This window comes from Rhinatrema bivittatum, chromosome 12, assembly GCF_901001135.1.
Source record: "Rhinatrema bivittatum chromosome 12, aRhiBiv1.1, whole genome shotgun sequence".
NCBI classification, from domain to species: Eukaryota; Metazoa; Chordata; class Amphibia; order Gymnophiona; family Rhinatrematidae; genus Rhinatrema; species Rhinatrema bivittatum.
The window spans coordinates 66,792,419-66,818,838 of record NC_042626.1 but is presented as its reverse complement, the minus strand read 5'-3'; the positions used below and the strand labels follow the sequence as shown (position 1 = coordinate 66,818,838).

General features: G+C 43.3%; 1 protein-coding gene across 2 annotated transcripts in view; it reads left to right on the top strand.

The window, feature by feature from the left end:
* The window catches only part of WNT3 (Wnt family member 3), a 32,714-nt gene extending 9,926 nt beyond the window's left edge, over positions 1–22,788 (top strand). The window contains exons 2-5 of one of the 2 annotated variants that reach the window (XR_003852247.1): positions 7,869–8,110; positions 17,623–17,888; positions 19,544–20,146; positions 20,853–22,788. Coding sequence is in view for 1 of the 2 variants with exons in the window: in XM_029573927.1 (XP_029429787.1) it covers positions 7,869–8,110; positions 17,623–17,888; positions 19,544–20,023 (988 nt within the window). In the remaining variant the exon portion in view is untranslated. The remainder of the gene's footprint in view (positions 1–7,868; positions 8,111–17,622; positions 17,889–19,543; positions 20,147–20,852) is intronic. The other variant, XM_029573927.1, reaches the window with a different exon arrangement.
* Positions 22,789–26,420: the final 3,632 nt, after the last annotated feature.

Genomic DNA, 26,420 nt, shown 5'->3' with positions numbered 1-26,420 from the left:
CCGATACAGTACAGTGCTCCGACAGAGCGCACTGTTAACCCACGATTGGACGTGCGTTTTCGACGCGCTAGCTTTACCCCTTATTCAGTAAGGGGTAATAGCACGTCGAAAACGCGCATCCAACCCCCCTGAAACTAATAGCGCCCGCAACATGCAAATGCATGTTGCGGGCGCTATTATTCCCACGCAATTCAGTAAGTAAAATGTGCAGCCAAGCCGCACATTTTACTTTCAGAAATTAGCGCCTACCCAAAGGTAGGTGTTAATTTCTCCGGGCACTAGGAAAGTGGCGATATTAAGTCAGAGGTCCTGAAAGTTAAAAAAAGTTAAAAAAAAAAATTGAAATCAGCCCGCGGCTCGCGGGTTGAAAACCGGACGCTCAATTTTGCCGGCGTCCGATTTCCGAACCCGTGGCTGTCAGCGGGTTTGAGAACCGATGCCGGCAAAATTGAGCGTCGGCTGTCAAATCCACTGACAGCCGCCGCTCCTGTCCAAAAAGAGGCGCTAGGGACGCGCTAGTGTCCCTAGCGCCTCTTTTTGCTGCGGGCCCTCATTTGAATACAGAATCGTGCGCACAGGAGAGTGGCCTGTGCTCGCGCCGGGAGACCTGGCATTTGCCCGCTCTCCCGTGCCTTTTACTGTATCGGCCCGACACTGTGGCTTACTGATAACATGCTTGCAGGATTAGCCAGGCTTTAAAATCCCCTTGTGTTACTGTTACATTTCTAGAGTAACAACGTGGAACTGGTATATTCCACTCTGATGCTGCATAATGTTCCTAGAGTAAAGCTCTGGATTTATCATACAATGGTCTGTTGCCTATGGTAATGATTTTGGTGCACTGCAGTGTGGTATTCTTAAGCAGCTCCTTTCTGCCATAGGAATACCTTAAGTCTTTCATGTCTATTCCCTATTCAGATACCTGCAGATCAAGCCTGTCCTTTATAGAAGTAATTTATTGCCTGCCTGAAGGAATGAGCAAATAATATGGAACAGAACAATAGAAATTAGCAATTAAATTAGGTTACAGATCAGCCTGTCCCATATTCTTAGGGTTACACCAAAGGAAGAAAATAGAGAATTCGTTTTTCTTATTTTGAGTCAGCCAATACCCACCAAAATCCTTCCACCCCCTCTAAAATGCACTGAAAGTTACCACATGCGACATTGCAGTGCATGTAATACCATGCATCTGGGCACTTCCATGCAGATCCTGAAATCTGTTCTTTACAGCTTAAAGACAGTCTGATGGCAACGTGGTTCAAAGCGGTCCCAATGCAGATGCCACAGACCAGTCCTTTCACACTAAGTACCCATAAAACTCACTATGTGGCACACAGGAGGGCTTGAGCTGCGAGCCAGGAGCTCCCAGCATACAGCAGGGTGCAAAATGAGCTCTGAGACAATGCACTTCTAGTCTGCAGATTGCCGAATTCACCCCACTGCAAACCTCTCTGACTTAACTTGTTTTCTCATAGCTGCAGCCCCTGCCGTTCTTTCTGCTTTTCTGCCTCTTATCCATCAGGATAAATATCAGAGGGTTAGGGTCCTGTGCCTAGGTGGCAGGATGTGCCCCTGTCTGTGCCCTGGGATTACTGCACAGTTCCCCTTACCTACAGGTGCTATGCACGCCCCTCTCCCTGGAGTGGGGCAGGGGAAAGGAATGGAATGTTAGGCAGGGTGCTGCCAATTCCCTGCAGCGTCTTTCTGAGCTCAAGATGAGAAGCGCCCGCCGCATGAGGGGTGTAACATGCACAGATTGATTTGTGGGCCAAAAAGTGAAAGGGGGAGGGGAGACTGGGAACTGCAGCCGAAGGGCACATTTATAAAAAGCCATCCTCTTGAAAAAAAAAAAGAGCTAAAAAATATAACCAAAAAGGTTTGTCTGCCCCTTACCAAAGGGTACTATTTTTATCTTACAGTGGTTTGTACATATCTCATGCTCAGAGGGGGCGGAGGAGAAATGCTTTGACAAGCAGCCATGCGCCCAATCAAATGTTCATAATTCAAAGAATGAAGATGAGCACAAAAACTTAGAATCTGATGGCAGATAAGGACCCTATCCCTGCCCAATTCCATTCCTATTACTGCTGCTACTTAACATTTCTGTAACACTGCTTGGTGTTTCACAGCACCATACAGATCCATAAAATAGAGACAGTCCCTGCACCAGGCCACTTACTTTATTTTATTTATATTCCAGTTTTCAGAAACTTCACAGGCAAGACAAATACATTTCTAGTAATCTCTGAAGTCTTGCTGTAAAACTTGTTTAATATGTGAAAGCCAAAGTCAGGAAGAACAAGGGCTCAGGCATTTAAGAGCAGCCTCAAAGAGGTGGGTCTTTAAAGCAGAACTTGAATAAGACCAGAGAGGGAGCAAGACCCACCAACTCAGGAAATACATTGCAAGTATAAGGCTCCATAACACAGCGCAGAGTCTGGAATTAGCAATGGCAGAGAAGGGCACGGAGCGGCTTGCCAGATGAATGGAGGTCATGAGGAGAGACCTAGTGAGAGATAAGAGAGGAGAAGTAGCCTGGAGTGAATGCACTTGTAGGTGAGAAGACGTAGTGACATGTCATGTAATGTCACAGACCCCAACATTCTCTGGCTGTCTCTTCATTTCTTTATCACTAGGGATCCTCTGTGCTTATTGTTTCAGTAAATATTAATTTCCTAAGAATGAAATCAAGGGCAGGAATAGGGAATATTCAGCCGTGAGTCACTAGGAAGCAATTTCTTATCAGGAATCAGAATGTACCTGGGCATCTACATGCTCCAGAGGTGGAATAACTCTTAGACTACTGGATCTCCTCCCTTCCATCAACCCTCGACAAACTGGCCCCCGTGAAATCATTCTGAACCAAAAGAACAAACTCTGCACAATGGAATAATACCACACTCCAAACCTATAAATGTGAGCTGAGGAATATGGCGGAAAGACCTACCCACATAAGCAAAACACTATATAACGATAAACTGGCATCATATCAAAAGGCCATCACCTCTGCTAAGAAATGTTATGTCTACACAAAATTATCAGCCGCATGAAACAACCCCAGAGAATTATATGACTCCATAAGGAAAGTAATTAACCCCAGCTCAGCCCCTCTACTCTCCCTCTTACCCTCCTGGGGATGAACATTGCGGAGACATTCACTTCCCACTTTACCAATAAGACAGCATCTGTCAACAGCACATTTAATAATTCCTATACTGAAGAATCCAATGATGATCTGAACACTGATGGCCCAATCTGGGAACACTTTGATGACATTACAGCATTTGACACCACCAAGATTATCAATAACCTGAAACTTTAATCTAATCCCCTTAACCCGTGCCACACTTCACTTCTTAAACTGATCAAACTGGATATCGCTCCGTTTATCACTGTTCATTAACTCATCACTACAACATGGCATCATCCCTGACCTTCTAAAACAAGCTTCAGTCCGACCCTTAAATAAAATAAAAACCTCATTTGATCCTACCATCATCTCCAATTACCGCCCAATCTCCACCTTATCTTTCAGGGCCAAAGATTGAGAAACTGCAGTTCTCCACCAACTCTGCAACTTCATAGATACTAATAATATTCTCAACCAATACCAGTTCGTGCTCAGGAAGCAGCATCACAGCACCGAATTACTGCTGCTCTCCAGTTTTGATATGATGAGATGGAGTTTTGATCAAGGCTCAGTGTTCCTTGTCTTCTTGACATCTCTGTTGCATTTGACATGGTCAATCACTCTCAAGACCGTGCTCCATTGGTATAACTGGCTCTGTGCTCACCTGGTTCTCTTCATACCTCCAAAACAGGTCCCTACAAGTCCAAATTGATTCATTTATTTCTTCCTTGATGCCTCTAAGCTCCGGAATGTCCCAAGGCTCTGCTCTATCTGCTGCGTTATTTAACCTCTATCTAACTCCATTATGCCACACCCTTAATGACCTTGGAGTGCACTATAAAATTTATGCTGACGATATTCAATTTTTTTTTATCCTCTCAAGGAAACATGGCCCTTACAGAATCTTTCCTCACCCACTGTCTAGCAATCATCCCAAAATGGCTTCACAGCAACAAATTAGCTCTCAACATACTAAAATGTAAATCATTTTTTTATCACACCATCCTGTCGCTGACACTCCCAACCATTTCTCTTTTGAGTCCCATTCCATCTGCATCTCCCAAGCTCACCCACCTCGAGGAAATGAGGAAACCAAGCATTTTTCTCCATAGGAACAGCCTACTTAAGGAAGAAAGTTGTTTCCGAGAAAGAACTTTCTTTAAAAAAGCCCTAAAATCTTTCCTTTTCAAGAAAGCGTTCCCAAAGCTAAATGACAATGGACTACCCCCAACAAGTCCCTCCTCAGATGGTTCTACTTAACAGACTACTGCCCTCTCCTCTGGCCCCTATCCCAAAAGAATGTACTCTCTAGGTGCTTATTTGTTTCTCCCCCTTCCTGAAGACTTATGATCTTCCCCTTCTCCTAAGAATGATGCTTTTTTCTGTTCTTTCCTTTTCTTTTGACTGTGTATGTTCATATTGTACCCCACTCTGAACAGAGGAAGGGTGGGTAACAAATGGTTTTAAATAAATAAATAAGCAGAGAGCTTCTCTTTCACTATCACTAAGGAACCATTCCTAGCACCAGAAATTGCCAAGGCAACTTCAAGCCCTGGATGCAGAGAGCTTCTCTCTCGCTTTCCTCCCCAACCCCCATCAGCATCCAAAGCCATTCAAGTCAGATTGTTGAGCTCAACACTGTCTAGCATAGTGGGCCCAGAAGGCCCATCTGAAGCTTGCCTAGAGCATTAGCCTGGAAAAGTCAGCAGAAGAGAAAGCAGTGTGTACAGATCTGAAGCTGCCACCACCGTCCCATTCTCCAGAGGGTTATATACAGTGTAATAGGAAGATCTTCTCATTGTCTGCTTCCATGGATTACACGCTGCAATGAGTCCCATTGTCCTGGAGCCTCAGGGCCACAGCGATAAGAATTTAAGCTCTTTCTAATGAGGTTGTCCAGGGGAACAGCCGAGCAGGGTCAGCAATGCAGAGAACGAGACCATTTGTCCTTGTTATGAGGAGTTTCTTTAAAAGGACATCGAGAGGTAATGGGAGGAAAGCTCTAAGGGTGCGGTGCAGGACTAGAGGGGGGGGGGTCTTAAAATGAAGAAGGCGTGAGGTAACAAAGAATAATTACATAGGAACAGGCTCCCAACACACTTTGGAATGACATTAAACTGGGCATCCACCTCTAGGATACACGACCCTATGGCTTTTTCAGCAGTGAACGACAACTTCACAGACAAGGGGAGAAGAAGCAGTGTTATGGTAATTTACCCTATTACAGCTGGATTAAGTAAGAGAAAGCAAAGCACGATAGTCTTGTCCTGGGCTCACACAAAGTCAATGACAGAATTCATACTTGGGCACTGCTGATTCTCCAGTACATAAGTCTAGAAACACCACTTCGCTTGAGTACTCAGAAGTTACAATATTTGATGCTGTCAGCAGCATTATTTGGAGGGGAGGAAGAAGTGGGATAACCACCTCCCCCACCAATGTCCTTACTTTGGGTTTACCGAAGGCTTGCTCCCTTTTGTGAGGGCGTAGGAGTTGTAAAGATGAGAGAGAAGAAATACCTACAGGACCTAAATGTAATCTGCTTTGAAGTGGCTGAAAAGGCAGAATATACGAAAAATCAAAATACATAAATACATAAAATAAATGCTGAATGTGTCCAGTCGTCCCTTTGGTACTTTGCTGTGACAGGTTCATCAAGAATAAACAGGGGCCCTGGTTATTGATAATAAATTGCCCCACTGCATTCCTCTCTTAGCTGGCATCCAGCACTGTGGCATCACCCCAGCTGTCAGGTTAGATCAGGGCTGGATTTAAAACAATGGCAGCCACAGATGACAGACTCAGGATAAGGGGAACTCCCTCTGGAAATCAGGGGGCGTTCCAGTTTTTGGGTGCCTTTAGAATTTGCCCCCCTATGCACGTGCCTGTGTGGCTTCTTCCTCTATCCAGCCCTGGGCTGGATGATTTTCATTGTCCTCAATAGAAGTGAGAGGCCTGGATTTCAGGGCGGAGGATGAGTGAGCGAGGGCAGACATTAAACACGGGGAACAAAGCTGGTGGCAGAAATGATTTTGTTTCTGAGTGTTTAAGGGAAGGAAGGGCACTTTTAGATGGAGCGGGCACTGAGTCCATGGCTGATTAGGAAGGATTGCCCCATCACTGCTGGGCCTGGCATGGAATCACACAACCTGCAGGTTTTCAGTCACAGAGCTGCACCTGCTGAGCTGCTCAGAGCTTAAGGATACACCTTTCAAATCTTTTAAACAATTTTAAAAAATCACTATTGTCAAAATATTTGCTGATCAAGTAACTCACCCATTGTTCCTATGAAATAATTTAATCATGTTTGTGACTTTGAGTTGAAAGTCAGCAGGGAGCTGGCCAGGAAGCCATGCTAGCTGCATCAGATTTCAGCCACAATTGCAGCTGTTCACCCAACCTGGTCTCTCCTTCTCTGGGTACCCCTGAACAGTCTCATGGCTTGCTACAAAACTAAGCCACTGGTATTTACTCTCAGCCCTCAAGGGCTACCAACAGGTCGGGTTTTCAGGATATCCCTAATGGATATTCATGAGATAGATTTGCATGTACCCATTGTATGCAAATCATTTCATGCATATTCATTTTGGATAGTCAGTCACGGGTCCTGGTGAGCAGTTTCTTCCTTTCCAGCATTCCTGGCTGGGGTTTGTAGTGTAAGAAGTGCAAGTACCCAGACATCATGACGTTTCCATCCCTGTTTGAGCTTCTGAATTAGAGGCACTTATGGAATACAGTAGCTATACCATGCCTCTGCTGAGCCCAAATGTCTCAACCATGCTTTGGAAGGCATCAACTCTAGGACAGTGAGAGTCATTTATTTTCCATGCCCATTAAGTCTGGAATCTCCAGGCTGAAAGTGCAAATTGTACCCATGGTTTACATTCATCTGGACATTGATTGGCTGGAATATGGATTTATAGGAACCATGAAATGATCCTCACAAAGTAGTAACTTTGAGCTAGTATTGGTTTAGGACAGATTTGAATCAGAAATTTAAAAATAAGATTCATTGACCCTGTGCCCATCCCTGAATCCCCCAGTGCCCATCCCCTGAGCCCTCCAGACCTAGAGGTGACAGTCTCTGTGGCCCTGCCCCAACCCCTGAGCCCTCCAATCCTAGAGGTGACAGGCTCTGTATCCCTGCACCCATCCCCTGAGCCCTCCAGTCCTAGAGGTAACAGGCTCTGTATCCCTGCACCCATCCCCTGAGCCCTCCAGTCCTAGAGGTGACAGTCTCTGTGGCCCTGCCCCAACCCCTGAGCCCTCCAATCCTAGAGGTGACAGGCTCTGTATCCCTGCACCCATCCCCTGAGCCCTCCAGTCCTAGAGGTGACAGGCTCTGTATCCCTGCACCCATCCCCTGAGCCCTCCAGTCCTAGAGGTGACAGGCTCTGTATCCCTGCACCCATCCCCTGAGCCCTCCAGTCCTAGAGGTGACAGGCTCTGTATCCCTGCACCCATCCCCTGAGCCCTCCAGTCCTAGAGGTAACAGGCTCTGTATCCCTGCCCCCATCCCCTGAGCCCTCCAGTCCTAGAGGTGACAGTTTTTGCATCCCCATGCCCATTCCCTGCCCATCCAATCCTGCAGCTAAGAATGGTTTTGTATTTTACATAAGTGCAAGTCATCACAACATTATTTCCTGAAATTAAAGAGCTGCAGAGCTTGATTTTTTCCCCAATTAGAAGAAAAATGAGCAAGCTCAGCATATTTGCTTTGTGTCTTCCCATCTAGGTCTCTGGCTCTGGGACAGCAGTACACCTCACTGGCATCGCAACCCATCCTCTGTGGCTCCATTCCTGGGCTGGTCCCCAAGCAGCTCCGCTTCTGCCGGAATTATATAGAGATCATGCCCAGTGTGGCTGAAGGGGTGAAACTGGGTGTCCAAGAATGCCAGCACCAGTTCCGGGGTCGGAGATGGAACTGCACCACCATCGATGACAGCCTGGCAATCTTTGGGCCGGTTCTGGATAAAGGTAAGGGTAACAGCTAGAAGACATGGATCTGAGGCAGGGTAAATCATAAGGTGATGGGTTTTGTGCCCTGAGAGTGAAGGAGGAGCTGCAGTGGGATTTCAGATTCTGAGCTGGTTTTCCATACAATCTAAGACACTGAATTTCGCACCACATTGACACGTTTCACTTCAGGGGCAGCTGGCCACATACAGACTGAGCAGATCACACCCCGGCCACTTAGTAGTAAGAGGGTATGTGGCTCTGTGCTAGGGGGAAGACAAATTCCAAACCCTGTCTATGGGTAAATAGCAATCTAGCTGCACAAACTACCCGTCTGTAAATGGTCCTCCCTCTATATGGCCAAAAGGATGCATGTACTTTTCTCCGCAATTGAGGGAGGTGTGCTCAGGGGCTGGTGGTCATTTTCTTTAAAGACAAGGATTGAGGTTGCAACCAGTGGCAGTCTCCACATTTTAAGTTCCAAAAGGTTCCAGGTTGGCGACTTGTCGAAAACCAGCAAGGCTGGAGGCGTTATGGGCAGAAATGGAAAACAGGCGTAGAATGCATTTCCCTTGCAAAATCTACCTGCACAAAAAGCAGGGGGCAAATGTCCACAAGTACTTCGCAGCCTCAGCAGAGTGCAAAGTGAAGACATGCTCATACTTTCATTTTGAAAATTGGGGCAAAGTCCACAGGTAGAAAATGCCTGGGGATCTGGAACCATTGAAGACAGTTTGCAAATGAGAAAGTCAGAAGAAACAGTGGGTATTTTGGCATTATCTGTCTACGATTCCTCTCTTAGTCCTTGTTTGCCTGTTTCTGCCTCTCATCGTTACAATTATTTTTCCAACCTTACTTCCAATCCAACCATTTCACTCTGCTGCTCGGTGCTCCCAGTTCAATTGGATCCATGTGTGAGGATGGCTGAGCAACATGTTGTGGGCTGGAGCAGGAACCATGCTGACTCCAGCCTTTTCTCATGCAACTTCAACTTTTATTAACATAAACAGCAAACCAACATCCCGGTAGACTGCCTACCTTTGCAGTGTTCTCACAACTCAAACTTCCCAGAGAGGGTCAGGAGCAAATACAGCAACACTTGCCCAGCCCAGCTGGGCTCACAATCTTATTCCCCTCCCAACAGGGTCCCGCCTCCAGGGTTCTCTTCCCCTGTAGGATTTAAGGTGGATCAGGCTGGGGGTTCTCCCATTTTAATTGTCTTCCCCCCTTCAATCTGGCCCAGTCATGTTGGTGGCCATTCTCTGACTGAGAGGTACTGAAACCATAAGCGTTGTCAAGTTAAGTGTAAAACACTGAGAAGGTAGGCTAAGAGAGAATTTGAAAAAAAGTTAGACATAGAGGCAAAAACTCATACTAAAACCTTTTAAAAATATATCCGAAGCAATAAACTGGTGAGGGAGTCGGCTGGACCGTTAGATGATTGAGGAGGTTAAAGGGGCACTTAGGGAAAGAGCACTTAGGGAAGATAAGGCCATCACAGAAAAACTAAATGAATTCTTTGCTTCTGTGTTTACTATTGAGAATGTTGGGGAGATAACAGTTCTGGAGACTGTTTTCAAAGGTGATGATTTCGATGAACTGAACCAAATCATGGTGAACGTGGAAGATGTAGTAGGATAGATTGACACACCAAAGAATAGCAAATTACCTGGACCTATACAGCCCAGGGTTGTGAAATAACTCAAAAATTTAATTTCAGATGTATTAGCAAATATTTGTAACCTATCATTAAAATTGTCCATTGTACCTGAAGACTGGACAGTGGCCAATGTAACCCCGATTTATAAAAAGGACTCCAGGGATGATCTAGGAAACTATAGACCAGTAAAGCTGACTTCAGTGCCAGGAAAAATCATGGAAATTATTCTAAAGAACAAAAATCACAGAACACATTGAAAGCCATAGTTTAATGGAACTCAGCCAGCATGCATTTACCCAAGGGAAGTTTTGCCTCACACATCTGCTACATTTTTTTGAAGAGATTAATAAGCATGAGGATTAAGGTGAACCGGTAGATGTAGAGTATCTGGATTTTCAGAAGGTGTTTGACAAAGCTTCTAAGAAAACTAAAAAGTCATGGGATAGGAGGCAATGTGGATTTCAAACTGGTTAAAAGACAGGAAACAGAGAGTAGGATTAAATGGTCAATTTTCTTAGTGGAAAAAGGTAGTCAGTGGAGTGCCTCAGGGACCAGTGCTTTTCAATGTATTTATAAATGATCGGGAAAAGGATACGACAAGTGAGGAGATCAAATATGAAGATGACACAATTTTTTTCAGAATAGATAAATCACATGCAGATTGTGATAAATTGCATGAGGACCTTGCAAGACTGGAAGAGTGGGCGTCCAAATGACAATGAAATTTAATATGAACAAGTGCAAGGTGTTGCATACAGGGAAAAATAACCCTTGCTGTAGTTACACAATGTTAGGTTCCATATTAGGAGCTACCTCCCAGGAAAAAGATCTAGGTGTCATAGTGGATAACACATTGAAATCATTGGCTCAGTGTGCTGCAGGGTTCAAAAAAGCAAACGATGTTAGGAATTATTAGAAAGGGAATGGTGAATAAAACAGAGAATATCATAATGCCTCTGAATCGCTCCATGGTGAGACCACACCTTGAATACTGTGTACAATTCTGGTCGCCGCATCTCAAAAAAGATATAATTGCAATAGAGAAGGTACAGAGAAGGGCTACCAAAATAATAAAGGGGATGGAAAGGTAAAGAGGTTAGGGCTGTTCAGCCTGGAGAAGAGACAGCTGAGGGGGGATATGATAGAGGTCTATAAAATCATGAGAGAACTAGAATGGGTAAATATGAACCAGTTATTTATTCTTTCAGATAATAGAAGGACTAGAGGGCACTCCATGAAGTTAGCAAGTAGCGCATTTAAAACAAATCAGAGAAAATTCTTTTTCACTCAGTGTGCAATTAAGCTTGGAATTCATTACTAGAGGATGTGGTTAGGGCAGTTAGTGTAGCTGGGTTTAAAAAAAAGGTTTAGATAAGTTCCTGGAGAAGTCCTTAAACTGCTAATAATCAGTTGACTTAGGGAAAATAACCACTGCTATTACTGGCATTAGTAGCATGGGATTTATTTAATGTTTGGGTATTTGGCCACTGTTGGAAACAAGATGCTGGGCTTGATGGACCCTTGGTCAGAACCAGTATGCCAGCTTATGTTCTTATGAAATGTATGCACAGTGGGCACGGTGATGAGTAATGGTTCGGTCTGACCTCTAAAGCAGTGGTTCTCAACCGGTGTGTCGCCAAGAACACGCAGGTGTGTCGCCACATTTCCTGGTCCCCCGCTGACCCAGCTGCTCCCCGGTCCTCCTCCGCCCGGGCTTAAAATGCTGTCAGCCCGGGTGGAACGCGGCAGGACAACTGGAGTCAGCGGCATTGGCATGGTCTCTTCTTCCCGCCCCCCCCCCCCCCCCCCCGCAGCCCGGAAGAGGAAGTGGTGAGCATCGGGTGCGTTCGCAGGAAGAAGAGATCATGCTAGTGTGGTCAGCGTCGGCCCGAAGAACAGAAGTGAGGCACGGCCTGAGGAATGAGCAGCGCGGCTCGCAGAAAAATGAAGAACAACGTCAACCCCCGTGGCCGATGGGACTCCTCCTCCGCGAGGGCTGAAAATGAAGGAGGTTAGGGTTGGGAGGAGGCTGCTGCTGCCGCTAGTTCCCAGGAGGGAGAGAGGGAGAGAGAGTTAATGAGCAAGCCATGTGTGTTTGAGATCCTGTGTGTGTGTGTGTGAGATAGCATGTATGTGAATGATTGAGAGCCTGTATATGTGAAAGAGAATAAGTCTGTGATTGAGAGCCTGCCTGTAAGAGAGAGAGCATGAATGTAAGTTTACGATTGGGAACATGTATGTGTAAGTTTGTGATTGAAAGAGTATGTGTGTATGATTGAGATTCTTTGTGTGTGAGAGAGATCATGTGTATGTATGATTTGGAGCCTGTGTGTATAAGTAAGAGAGAGAGCATGTGTGTCTGTGTGTGATTGAGAGCTGGTTTAGGTGAGAGAGCATCTGAGTATGTGATTGAGAGCCTGTGTGTCTGTGTCTGATTGAAAACTGGTTTAGATGAGGGAGCATCTGAGTATGTGATTGAGAGCCTGTGTGTAAATGAGAGAAGAGAGAGCATGTGTGTCTGTGTGTGATTGAGAGCTGGTTTAGGTGAGGGAGCATGTGAGCATGTGATTGAGAGCCTGTGTGTAAATGAGAGAAATAGAGAGAGTATGTTTGTAAGCATGTGAATGAGTCTGTGTGTGAGAGAAAAAGACAGCATGTATGTGTTTGATTCAAAGCCTGTGTGTGTAAGCGTGAAAAGATAGCATGTCTGTAAATGTGTAATTAAGAGCCTATATAAGTGAGAGAAAAAGCATGTGTATATGTGAGTGACAGAGCATGTGTGTATAGGTGTGTAATTGAGAGCCAGTGTGAGAGAGAGCGCTGGTATGTGACTGAGAGAGAGGAGAAAGGAGAAAGTTCCAAGCAAATCACCCCTCCTCCTGCTAATTCAAAACAATCTCAGGGCACCTGGATATCAAACGTTCCCAGGTATGCAGAGCAAAAAAAAATTTGTATCCTTATTTTTCATTACTTGGTCTTTGTGTCTGCTATTTTGAAATATTTTATTGGTATCTAGAAAATTTGTATATGAGTTTTTAATTATTGGATATTCCACTCATCAGCTGTTTTGAAATAATCTGTTCTTTTTGTTAGTATGGTTTTACTGCTATTGATTTTATATTTCTTGATTTGCTTTATAAGGATGGGTGATGTTTCTTTTTTTCCTTTGTTGCACTGCATACAGAGACTCTGGCGGTTTCCAGTTCAGTTTTTATCTACATGTTTCTATTTATGCTTTATGGTCTCTTTATTCTTTGTTAGGTGAGGGTCAGCACATGTGATTTAGGTGAGGTTTTCTGCTGGCGTGTAGTTTCTGTGTAGGGCTCTATAGCAGCCTGACTTGGTCCGTTTTTCTAATAGGAGGTGTATTGGTGTCTTAAGGCCTGGTGTAATATTTCAGTGTTGCCTTTTCTTAGGTAAGGTGGTTACTGTTTAAGTGCTGGAAATTGGTGCTGTTTTGGTGTGGGATGTTTACTATTTATGCAATTTCTGTTCAGACAGTATATGTATATTTTCCTTGTGTCATTTTATTACCGGACCTTTACTTTTTATTTCCGCCATGAATTGTAATGAGCAGTGTGTCACACATGTGAGGGTGGTCTGTCAGGTGTGTCACGAATGGAAAAAGGTTGAGAACCACTGCTCTAAAGGCTATTGCCATGGAATCTCCCACCCCACCGGAGCCGGGTCTAGGAATCAAATCTAAGGAGGTAATTTTCAAAGGGGTTACATGTGTAGCAATTTTCAAAAGTCCATTTCTGCACATAAAAACTTTTAACGATTTAGCCCTATGGAGTGAATTTTCAAAGGAGTTATGCGCATAAAAGCAGCAATTTTCAAAAGCTCATTTACATGTTTAAAGTTCATTTACACACACAAATCCTTTTGAAAATTACTTCCTAGCAGCTGTTGGGCTTTTATTCTACCTTTCCCTAATGATGATACCTGAATCTAATGCAGTCCCAGCAGACGATGTATAAGGCTGCTGGGAAGCAGAGAGACAGATAGCTGAGTCCTGGCAGTCTGTCTTTATGCAAACTCCTGCCTTTGTATTTGATAAGTAGCTATAAATGCAAGCAGATCAATCAATCGCCTAATATTTGGAGAGGAGCAGAACTGTCAAGTGAGCCAGTGCCTGGAGGGAGGCTCTAGGGCTATCCCTTAAACCAGCTTCTTGATGCAGGTTGGTCTCTGTAGTGATTATTTCAAATGGAGTACAAATATCACAAGTGAGGGGGGAGAAGAGCAAAAAAAAAAAAAATGTCAGAGTCAGCAGCGCTGGTGAAAGTCCTCTTTTCAGAAACTGGATCCCAATGACAGCTGGGATAGAAAAGGTGAGCACACGGTGTGCCCTGCCCCTCGGGCCAGGCTGCCATGAATGCATGGACAGGGCTGATATGGCCTGGTCTGTTTCCGATATTCAGATCTGAAGTGGGAGGGCTTTTTTTGGGGGGGGGGGGGGAATGCTTTGCTAGCTAGCCGACGAGATCTTATAAGAGAGAGACTGAGAGGGAAGGGGATGGGGGAACAAAACTAATCTTATACTGCTGAGAAAGGGCTAAGCTTGCCCCCTGCTGTGAGGCAGGGCAGGCGCAGTCATCCCGGTGCCACAGCTATTTCAGTCCGCTGCACCATTCACACGCCCTTTACCCGGAGAGAAAAAAAGCCTCTATCAATAGGGATTTCCCAGACTGGCTGGGCGGCCTGCAGGGTAAAAGCAGGACAGGGGAAAGGCTGCCCGTTGCTATGATTAGCCAGGGAATGCCAGGTCTCCGGAGCGGCTACGCCAGCCCCAGGACACTTCCTGTATTGTGACCGTAATAGAGTGTGACACCAGGCAGACAAAGGCAGGCTGAGTGGCCCAGCAGGTAAGGGGGCCCGGCTGGGGCAGAGGAAGCTGCAGCGCCCCTCCCCCCAAAGCATTCTCAGGCCCACTAATCCCAGAGCCCATCCCCTGCTCCTCCAGGGAGATTACAGCCTTTCCTTCGTCTCATATTCTCGCTGCCATTCCCTTACCACCTCTTTTCACTTTTCCTTTCACACCAGTGCTCAGGAACGACAACAGTTCTTCCATCCATGGGCTTATTCCGTGTTCCCCCTTTTTTTTTTTTTTTTTTTAAGATCCCAGAATGTTTTATTGCTCATTATTTTTAGGCAGGCATGATGAGTATTTGTATTGCTAATGCTCAGTTCCTCTGATTTGGTTTGATTTTATTTTTTAAAGAAAGAGCCCTCGCTACAAATGCCATTTATGCTACACTTAAAAGGTAAAAGGGTGCCACTAATACCTGTTCCTGTTGGTGATCAGCACAGCAGCGCCATGCCAAAATGTCAGAAATAAATTTGGCCTGAGGAGCGAATTAGGAAGCCCAGCTGGCGGTGGGGAGTTTGAACTGCAAAATAGACCCTGTGTAGGAATGTGGGGATTGCCAGGGTTTCAGGCACTGGAGGAATTTCCAGCACTTTGACTCATTTAGCAATACTGAAAGCTTTCTGCTGAGATTCCCAGCCTCACTGCAGAAGCTATGATTTTGAAGTAAATGTGGCCATAGCTTTTTTTTTTTTTTTTTTATCAATACATAGTTGGAAAACGTTTATTCTCAGATGACCTTTTCTCTTTTTGAGTCACAATTGCAATTGGGTTCCTGGGCCCGCACCTGCTCTCCTCCAGCGCGAGTACAATGAAGCACTCCCACCCTTCCTCTCTTAATACGGCCTGGATCCACCCCATTTCTGTGCAGAGAGAGGAGAAGGTTTAAGGTGGAACATCTCTCTTTGATTTGTCGGGTGCTTGTAGAGCAAAGCGCTCAGACCCAGCATTATTTAGTTTCAGTTTTTATATTTCTTCTCCTCGCCCCTAAATACGGATTCTTGGTTAGCACTCTGACTCTGACACCTCTTTTGGAAGGAGCCAAAAAAACCCAAACCCTGCCTTCAAAACAAGGTCTAGGTAGGTGATCTAGAGGTCAGCATTCTGATCAGGAGCCATTAAGCTGCTATAAAATGCCAATTACAAAAAAAAGGTACAGAACTTTGAAATAAAAATGTTAACATTTCAAATGAGATTCCTGCTTCAAAATTACTGGCCAGAATAAAATGTGGTTTTCTATTGTAGATGAAAGCGCTACGTGATAGCAGCATAGAGCCTAGCTACCCTCTCTGTAGTTACTGTGCATCCTCGAGCCCTGCATCCTGTCTGTCTCTGACAGTGGTCAGTCCAGGTTGCAAGTACCTGGCAGATCCCATAACGTAGATCTAATTCCTGTTACTCACTCCCAGGGCTGGCAATAGCTTTCTTTAGTGTCTCTGCATTTCCAGCTCTGAGGGATATAGGGCAACACATGCAATGCAGAAAGACAAATGGACACTGTCTGACTTGCTTTGGATAGGGTTGATCCTGCAGTAGCATAAAAAAATAAGACAAGCAGGTACCAGTTAGCGAACTGAGCAAGCAGAAGGTAAAAAGAAAACCACTAGAATAGATTTAATCTAGAGATTTTTCCCTTTGTGGCTTCCTTCTGAACTTAATACCAGGCCAATTTTCACAGTGACATTTTTAAGAAGGGGAAGCCTTTAAGCTGTTAAAGTCTTTTTTTTTTTTTAATCTTATTGGGGGTGAAACCAACATATAAAATTTACCACCAATAACTTGGTTCCCAAAGACAAGGCACCCCCCCTCCCACAATAGTGTAACTTTTTCCCACTGTAATAACAGCTCCTCGGTCATAGATGAAATATGTTGTGGGTGTCCTGGGTGCCAGAAAGCTGGGATCGCCTCTTCCCTTTATACTCCCCAGTGCAGGACCTGACTTGCCCAGTTGGTGCTCCACCTGAGTTTGACCTCAATCTATCATGTCCTTCTCAAAAGTGACCCACAAAAGATTTGCACCGGTAGGCCTAGAAATAACTGAGCCTGCCTTGAAGGGGTAGTTGGGGGAGCAGCGGGAGGAGGGACATGGGTGGAAAGAAAAACATACCACAGGCTATACTGAAGATTACCATCTTTACTGCCCTACCTGGCCTGCAGCTTTCTAATTTGTGGGGTTGGAATCCTGCGACTTATGACCTGAAATGACAGCATGAGTAGGTCTGTCTGTCTTCCATTCAGGCTGATGGAGCATTCCTGTCTAAGAAGACACAAGGCCAGACATGGAGACTGAGCTGACTGGTGATCTTATCCATGGCATCTATTCTGCCTAACTTTGGGATCAGCTGATTTCCTAGAGAGCTTGTGGTTTTGCTCCTGCTCACTTTTTTTTTATAAAACCCAAAGATAGCTATGTATGGAGTAATGACAGGAAAAGAGGGTATTTCCTGTGCGTAGGAAAACTGCCTGGGCATTAATACCATGCCTTAATGGTGGCATTACCCAATACCATGGAGCAGGCCCAGTCCCAGGGAGGGATGAGAGCAAGATCCTAAAAGAGCCCAGCCTTTGATTAGGAGGGGGATCTTGGCTTATGCCACATAAAACCCTGAGAAAAGTGGGGATATTTAAAGCAAAGTATTCAACCCAGATCTCCTTTTATAAACCTAAACCGTCAAACTGTGAAATTAAGCATTTTCTTTTTTTTTTGCTTCAAAACTGCATGCTACTGAATTTAATAGGCATTTTCAACTATTAATACTTTCCTTTCCACCTCATCATTCAGTGGATGAGAACAAATGGCGATTGTCCAGCTCCATCTTAAATTTATAAACCTTTGCAGCCAGAGCTGCATGGAGTGTGTTGTTATTGTTGCAGTTGGCATGTGTTAGAACCTTCCTGTGATGGCATCGAGCAATGTTAAAGCTTCCTTGCCAATCACCCTCTCTGCCAAAAAGCATGCCCATGTTAAAACCCACTGCTGAGTGCATTGCGCTTCCTTTGCAGCCACACGGGAATCAGCCTTCGTGCATGCCATTGCCTCGGCTGGGGTGGCCTTTGCGGTCATCAGATCCTGCACAGAGGGCACCTCCACCATCTGTGGCTGTGATTCGCACCACAAAGGGCCGCCGGGAGAGGGCTGGAAATGGGGAGGCTGTAGCGAAGACGCCGAATTTGGCATCCTTGTCTCCCGGGAGTTTGCAGATGCCCGTGAAAACCGGCCGGATGCTCGGTCCGCCATGAACCGCCACAACAATGAAGCAGGCAGGACGGTGAGTAGCTGCCACTGCTCTCTTTTACTTTCCCTGCTGCCCAGCATAGGAACCAATTTTTCAAAATTATTAGGTGCTAATAACCAATTACCCCGCCCTGGACACAGTAAGGGAGTTTGCACAATAATGAGGGTGCAAAAGTGCACCTACAGAGCTGATCAGTATGCACCCAAAATGGAGGTAAACATTACCAACCTTTCCAAAGGGAGGGGGGTATCAATATTTATTTAGATTTTTTTTTATATTCCACTTTTCACACTTTTTTCAGCGCTTCAAAGTGGATTACAGATTTTAATGCATGCTCAAAAGATCTTATATTGCTCTTTTGATTATATGATTGTTTGCTTTTAAATTTATTTCATGTTCACAGCAACAATAGGCAAATAAGACTGCAGGAAATCAGATATAAATAAATGTACATCTAAAATCCGAGGAAGAGGCAACAAGGAAGTTTTGCTAGGTCTTTAAAGCACTTTATTGCCCGTGGTAGGAAGGGAGAACACTGATTTTTAAAAAGCAAACCATAATCCTTTTTTAGTGCTTGTTCCAGCATCTCAGCTGAGCCTGAGGTGAAGCTGGAGCACTGTGTGGCGTCGCATTGCATCATTAAGGCGACTTGTAACTGGTTGGTAGCAGATACCACAATGGGCAGCAAAGCAAAGCATAGGGTGCAGTTGGAACTGTAACATTTGATATTTCTCAACCTCCACTGCACATGATTCCCAGGGTAAGAGACAAGATTAGCAGTGCTGAAATGTTTTTTTCCTGGTATTTCTCAGTCTGTGGTCAGTGATTACTACAAGACTGCAAGGACCACAACCATTGACACAAAACAAGAACATTCTTATTTTATTCTCCACTTTTGGTTCACCTTTTTGTTCTCTTGCACTAGAGAGAGCCCTTATCTTGACTAATGCTATTTTAATGGACAGCCTGGAAAAATCCACTGAAGCAAAAGTGTCCAGCTTTGTATTTTTTCCACTGTACTGACAAATGCAGCAGACAGATAATAAATTTGAGGTCCAATATCAGAGGTCATTGACATTACTAACATCAAGAACAAGAACCCAACAACTAAATGTGTTTCCACGTCTACTGACTAAAACCATAGATACTGATTACAGATAGAGACCTCCAGGCCCATCCAGGCTGCCCGTTTCACCTTCCTTTAATCTCAAGCTTTACCTCTTATTTTCCCATTACTTTTCTGTACTTTTCCTATGACTGTTTTTAATTTATACATCACTGTTATTCCCACCACCTCTTGATATGCCCACCACTCTTTTGAGGTATCTTAGAGCAGACCTTCAGTGATCAAAAGTGCTTATTGACAATGAGAGCTTCAAGGTCAAGTCTACCAGCTTCAGGTTACATTTTCTCAGTTTACTAGTTCCAACACTTGATTTACACAGTGTACTGCATAACAGAAATAGAATGTAAAGCTAAGGATGTGTTTTTTTTCATAAGCTAGTGCTATCAGACAGTTAACCTGTAAACTGAATAATCAGGGAGCAGTCAATTACTAACAAGTCAAAGCTTTTTACTTACAAAGCTGTATCTTTATCACAGGGGCATCACTTAATCAACAATAACTCTCTCTAGCCTGATATTATGTTAGTATCCAAACCAGACTGCTTCTCTTCTCCTACCCATAGACTATCTTGGACCACATGCACCTGAAATGTAAATGCCATGGCCTCTCAGGAAGTTGTGAGGTGAAAACCTGCTGGTGGACTCAACCTGACTTTCGGGCCATCGGTGACTACCTGAAGGACAAGTACGACAGCGCCTCAGAAATGGTGGTGGAGAAGCACCGCGAGTCCCGTGGGTGGGTGGAGACCCTGCGGGCTAAGTACGCCCTCTTCAAGCCCCCCACCGAGCGAGACCTGGTCTACTACGAGAACTCGCCCAACTTCTGTGAGCCCAACCCAGAGACGGGCTCATTTGGCACGCGGGAACGGGCGTGCAATGTCACCTCCCATGGCATCGATGGCTGTGACCTGCTCTGCTGCGGGCGGGGTCACAACACCAAGACAGAGAAGCGGAAGGAGAAGTGTCACTGTGTCTTCCACTGGTGCTGCTACGTGAGCTGTCAGGAGTGTGTCCGGGTCTACGATGTCCACACCTGCAAATAAAGAGCTGGTACATCAAAGCTGAGCTACTCTTACCCACTTACAGTTTAAGGCAGTTTTCTTTTAATTTTATTTACATTCCACCTTTTGTGACTGATCAGCCACCACAAAGACAACTATGTTCAGGTACCATACACCTTTCTCTATTCCCAGAGGGCTACCTGAGGTAATGGAGGGTGAAGTGACTTGTCCAAGGTCACAAGGAGCATCAGTAGGATCTGGACCTTGGCTTCTTTGGTTTGCAGCCCACTGCGGTAACCAGTAGGCTATATCTCCATGCCTAAAGGTTCTGGTTAGGGTTGTTGATTTTCCAAACAGCAACACTATCCATTCTTTCCTTCATTGGTCCTCACTGACTGGTGATAAGCTGAGTGCTTTTCAAGTTCGTAATGATCCAGTAGAAGCCGCTGCATAACTAACTGAAGTGCACAATATTCAATTTTTAAATGGTAGAGTACAACTGGATATTGTGGCAAACACCTCAACTAATTAGAGACATTTGCCACCGTTGTTTCCTCAAGGCTATCTCATGGGCAAACAGCCGATATCTTGAAGGAACAGTCTGGGAGGAATTAGAGCTCACAAAGCTAAACAGTCAAACAAATTTAGTGGCCTGACCCAGACACAAGGAAGCAATACCCACAGCCTCAAGGTAGACATGTAAGAAACCAGTGGTCTAGTGTAGATTTTCCTCCCTGCATTTTTGTTCCCTCATCAAACTTAATTTCATTTTTGGTTCAGACCCTTCATTACACAAAGATGTGACATTTGCATGTTAATACTAATGCTTATCTGGAGTGAGTGACTTTTTTTTTTTTTGCTTCTTTTCCAGAGACCCTAACAGTAGGTGAAAAGAAGGACTTAGGACAAGTTGCCAAAGTCCTACAGGGAGTTGGACCCTTCCCAAGCCCCCACAGCCACCATCTGCACTCATGCTACCACAACGAGGAAGGCAAGTGGGTATTGAAACAATTAGAATGAAGGCGATTGGCTCTTGCTCACATGAGCCAATTCCAACATGGCTGCCCTCTTCTTTCTTTTTACATTGTGCCAAATTCTTTTTATGAATTTGCAGTTTTACAAAGGCGAGCTATTTCCTTGGCCAGGTTCTTGATGGCAGTAAGGATTTGAGTGAGACAGATCCCCAGCTTTCCTTTGGACATATCTGAAAACCACTCTATAGATGAAACTACTACTATGACATCCTTCTTCAATAAGGATTCCTTTCAGCTACTTGACTTTATTTCTGCCATTAAGACTTCCTGTATGGTTTCTGGAGAACCGAAAAACAATGTGTGCAATTTTGTCTTGCAACATCCAGTACTGCCAGGGCTGAAAAAGATAGGGAGATGGCGGCGACCCAGGGCACCTTGTCTTAGTGATCCAGTCTAATCACTGTTGAAGTTTTGCTCTCCAGTCTTTGGCAAAATCCAACTTCATCTACCAAGGTGAAACAAGAAGGTATGAGTCAGCCAAGGAAATGGAGGGAAGAGGGCAATAAAGAGTCATTAAGGACAAATCACTTGGAAGAACAACCAAAACTGAATGCCCCATCAGGAGCCCATTACAAGAGCACTCGCTAGCAGCCATGTTAGTGCTCCCCGATTCTTGTTAACATTGTGCTGCATGGAAGAAAGAGGCTCCAGCAACTATGAGGACAATATTTCAATTCTTTCATAGGACATGCCTATAAAACCAATCAAAAAGTATTTTGTTATACTGTAGTAAATAGTGCAGGATTTATAGTGCTGCAGCTTTGATCAACTATACAAAGTGTCAACACAACCTAAACATGATTAAAGAAATCTAGAATTGCAATCTTAATGCTAATCATAATGATCATGTCTGCCAATAAAGAAACACAAGAATTATACAATGAAATTGTGTGGAACCAAAAGATTATACCCTTTAGATATCTATATCTCACTCCATGAGCCCCAGCAATAGATGGTGATGAAGCTAAGAACTCCAAAAAGTCAGCCATCTCCATATTTTAGAACTGTCTGAGAAAGTTGTCCTCTTCCTTTGAAGATGAATTTTCTCTCAAGTGCTCATCATTTTCTATGAATGACATACATAGAAGAAAGGGGAGAAGCACCAGAGCAAAAACTGTTTATTGCCTTCTCTGTTTTGGCAATGGTTCAGTTGTTCATTTACATGGCGAAAACAATGGCAACAGTACACTTCAATCTGATGTAGAATTAAACCAGTTCAAGCTGGCTCACATCCTACATATAATTAATTTCATAGTATGCCTCAGTCTGTCTGTTGTGCAAAGATGAGGAGATACGCTCAGAGGTGAGAAGAGCCCCCAAGTGAGCAGACCACACTCCTACCTCAGAGCATGTCTAGAGCATCTCTCCTGAGTGTAACAATCTACTGCTATCTGACACCAATCTCCCGAAGACAAAAGGAGACATTTAGAGAAAACAGAATTTGGAAGTTCCAGGATTCTTTTTCTCATCTTTGGGAAGAATTTAACAAACCAGCTTTGAGATCTCCTTTGCTTCCATCCAACCACTGAACAAGTACAGGTTTAACTAAATGATTTATTTACAGTAGCCACAAGAATCTTTCCACAGACCTGCTGTATCCAAAGCTTTGTATGGACATTGTAGAAGCTTTGAGGATTTTTAAATTTTATATTCAGAAAATGCTTTTATAATTATTTATTATATAATGTATATACTTTTATGAGTTAACTAAAATTATATATTATATATATATATATTTGGAGAAGAATATTTTATCTTGCATTTTTTCTGTCATTAAAAAAAAGCTATCCTTAATTTTATGCTAAAATAAACAAACTTGAAACATGGATGTATGATTTTAATTTCTGTTCAGCAGTTTATTCTTGCTTTTGGGCTTCTACCTCAGTCAGAATCAGCCTCTATTGGACTCTAGTCCATGAGCAAATATTAGTAATTATGCAGAGGTTTGCCCTGCTCTGAAAAAGAAAATAAATTACTACCCATGCACCATTGCCTTCCAGTTTATACCCTGAAGAGGTGGTGGGGCTAACATAGTTATTAGGGACACATACAACCATAGCGATCTCAGACCCCTTCTTTTCTTCTGGAAATTAGGATAACAAACACGCAGAAAGGAAGGAGAAGAAATATTCCTTTTCTCATGCCAGACTAATCCAGTCTGCTGAGGACGACTTGGGTATCCATATGTACTGATGCACCTGTATTATCTTTTATGTGGTGCACTGCTGAGAAAAAGTCTTTCGGATTTGGGGGCTATAACTTTAAATAAATTGAAATCTTAACCCATCAATTTTGTCATCTTTTGCAGACATTGGAAGGGCCCAGCAGAAATGCTTTGCCAAAGGCACTACTTAGTTTGCCCATCATCCTCCGCTTCTGCTCCAATTGAACCTCTGTTCAGATTTCTCATCCAGCACATTTATCTGTACAAGCTGGGGCCTACAGTATGCATGAATAGATTGGGAACGTTTGACTTGGATAATATCTCGAGAGGATAGACATGATTTTGTGTGATTTTCATGCTCTTTAATTTTTTTGTATTTAGTATTTGCATTAATGATTTAGTATGTTTTACCTAGTGAAAGTTTATAAATATTACAGTAAGTGTCTCCTAGTCACTTATCAAAAACTTTGAATTAAAGCAAACATAAGCATCATTTTAAAATAATGCTTATATTAATATAGACATTTAAACAAGAGATCCCGATGGCAAATGAGTGTAAAGCTCATCCAGACTCCTCTTACAATGCCACAGACAGGTTTTATCTCAGGCTTTCTCCTTCATAACTAAGAATCCTCTGTGCTTACCCCACTGCTATAACTAAGGCTATTATCTGTGTATTGTGCAATTAACCAATGTCAATATTAAATAGGAATAATTAATGCTTTTTTTTTTTTTTTTAATACACTGGTTTTTGATGAGGATGATATAGTGACTAGTATACTGAATATGTTTTAATCAAGTACAATGTTAGGAAACCCATTCAGGTATCCATCACCCTTTTTCACAGAAAAGGTGATGGATGCCTACCACGGCCCAAGAGGTGGTGGAGACAGAATATCCCTAATGGCAAGAGGATTTTAATGAAGCATTGGAGTAATCTGCATAGAGCGATCCTTACAACATGAAGCAGCAGTTATACAGCAGCACTGGGTTTCCAAGAAAGCTGGGATGACCCACATGAAGGGAGCATGGAGAGCCTGGAATCTTTTTCTCTTTTTTAATTTTATTTTTTTACACTACAGCCTCACTCTTTATTGGCTCTGTGGATTATTACAAAACTTGGTATTAAGACATAGAAGTGGGTCTGGACATGGGCTTGTAAGAAGCAAAGTTAAGAACATAAGAAGCTGCCATACTGGGTCAAACCATGGGTCCCATCCTGTTTCCAACAATGGCCAATCCAGGATTCAAGTACCTGGCAAGTACCCAAACATTAAACAGATCTCATTCTACTAATGCCAATAATAAGCAGTGGCTATTCCTGTCAACTTGATTAATAGCAAATTTATGGACTTCTCAAGGAACTTGTCCAAACCTTTTTTAAACCCAGCCAAGTTAACTACCTTAACCACATCATCTCACAACACTTTCCAGAGTTTAACTGTGCACCGGATGAAAAAGAATTTTCTCCAATTTGTTTTAAATGTGCTACTTGCTAACTTCATGAAGTGCCCCTTAGTCCTATTATCTGAAAGAGTAAGCAACCAATTCACATTTACCCTTTCTAGTCCTCATTATCTTGTAGACCCACAGTCAGTTTAGGAAGTGATGGCTGAGAGGGGATATGAACAGCCCTAATATCTCTTTAAACCTTTTCTCATAGGGGAGTCAAAATGATAAAGGGAATGGAATGGTCACCCTTCTCCAGTATATCTCTGTCTTTGAGATGCAACAACCAGAACTGAACACAGTATTCAAGCTGCACTCTCACCATGGAGTGATTCAGAGGCATTATGACATTCTGTTTTATTCACCAGCAGACGATTTCAATATTTTGTCCACTATGACATATCTTTTTTCCTTGGTGGTAACTCCTAACATGAAACCTAACATCATGCAATTGCAGCATGAGTTATTTTCCCCTATATGTATCACCTTGCACTTGTCCACATTAAATTTCATCTGCCATTTGGACACCCAATCTTCCAGTCTCATAAAGTTCTTATGCAATTTATCATTATCTGCTTGTGATTTAACTACTCTGAATTATTTTGTGTCATCTGCAAATGTGATCACCTCACTCATCGTTCCCCTTTCCAGATCATTTATAAAAATGTTAAAAAGCACTGGTCAAAGTATAGATCACAGAGCACTCCACTGTTTACCTCTTTCCATTGAGAAAACTGACCATTGTGGCAAATTTCCCAGGTCCCTGAAACTCAGCTCTGCCTATAACTGTTAAATAATAAAATTCTCAGAAATAAAATAGAAACACATTGCAATCAATCTTCCTTCTCTTTATTATCAAATAGCATGCATAATCAGAGTCCAGGCTATTGACCTAAATTAAAGAGGAACAAACCAGTGTGTCACAGCAGAAATTACATCTTATAAGTATAAGAGTACATTATGTATCTAATTTATTATCCACTAGAAAATGATACAAAATATCTAATAAATCATCCTGTCTCTGTGCTTAAGAAATTATGCATATATCCAACACGTACATATAAGGCACAATCTGCATGCAATACTGGAGTCAATCTAAAAGCAATAAACAACTTGTCCTATTAATTCTGAGAATATCTTGCTTTCCCCTAGCACTTATATTGCAAAAACCTTTAGCTACGTCACTTTGATTCTTTCCTTTCGTTTGTTCCAGCCATCTAGATAAAGCTGCTCTACGCTGCCTTTAGCCTCACTAACAAAAGAATTTGACTAGAAATTGCTACAAATGACCCTGCTATTTAATCACACTATTTCCTGTCTCTGAACCAGTTTGCAATCCACGAAAGGACATCGCCTCCTATCCCAAGACGTTTTAATTTTTTTTAAGAAGTCTCTCATGGGGAACTTTGTCAAACACTTTCTGAAAATCCACATACACTACATCTATCTACTGGCTCACCTTAACTCACATTTATTAAATATTAAAAAAAAAATGACAATTTGTGCAGTAAAATTTCTTTTGAGTAAATCCATGCTGGCTATGACCCATTAAACCATCTCTATCTATATGTTCTATGATTTTGTTCTTTAGAATAGTTTCCATGATTTTTCCCAGCACTGAAGTCAGGCTCACTGGTCTATAGTTTCACGTGTCACCCCTGGAGCCCTTTTTAAATATCGGGGTTACACTGGCCACCTTCCAGTCTTCAAGTACAATGGATGATTTTAATGATAGGTTACACGTTTTTATCAATAGGTCTGAAATGTAATTTTTTAGTTCTTTCAGAATCCT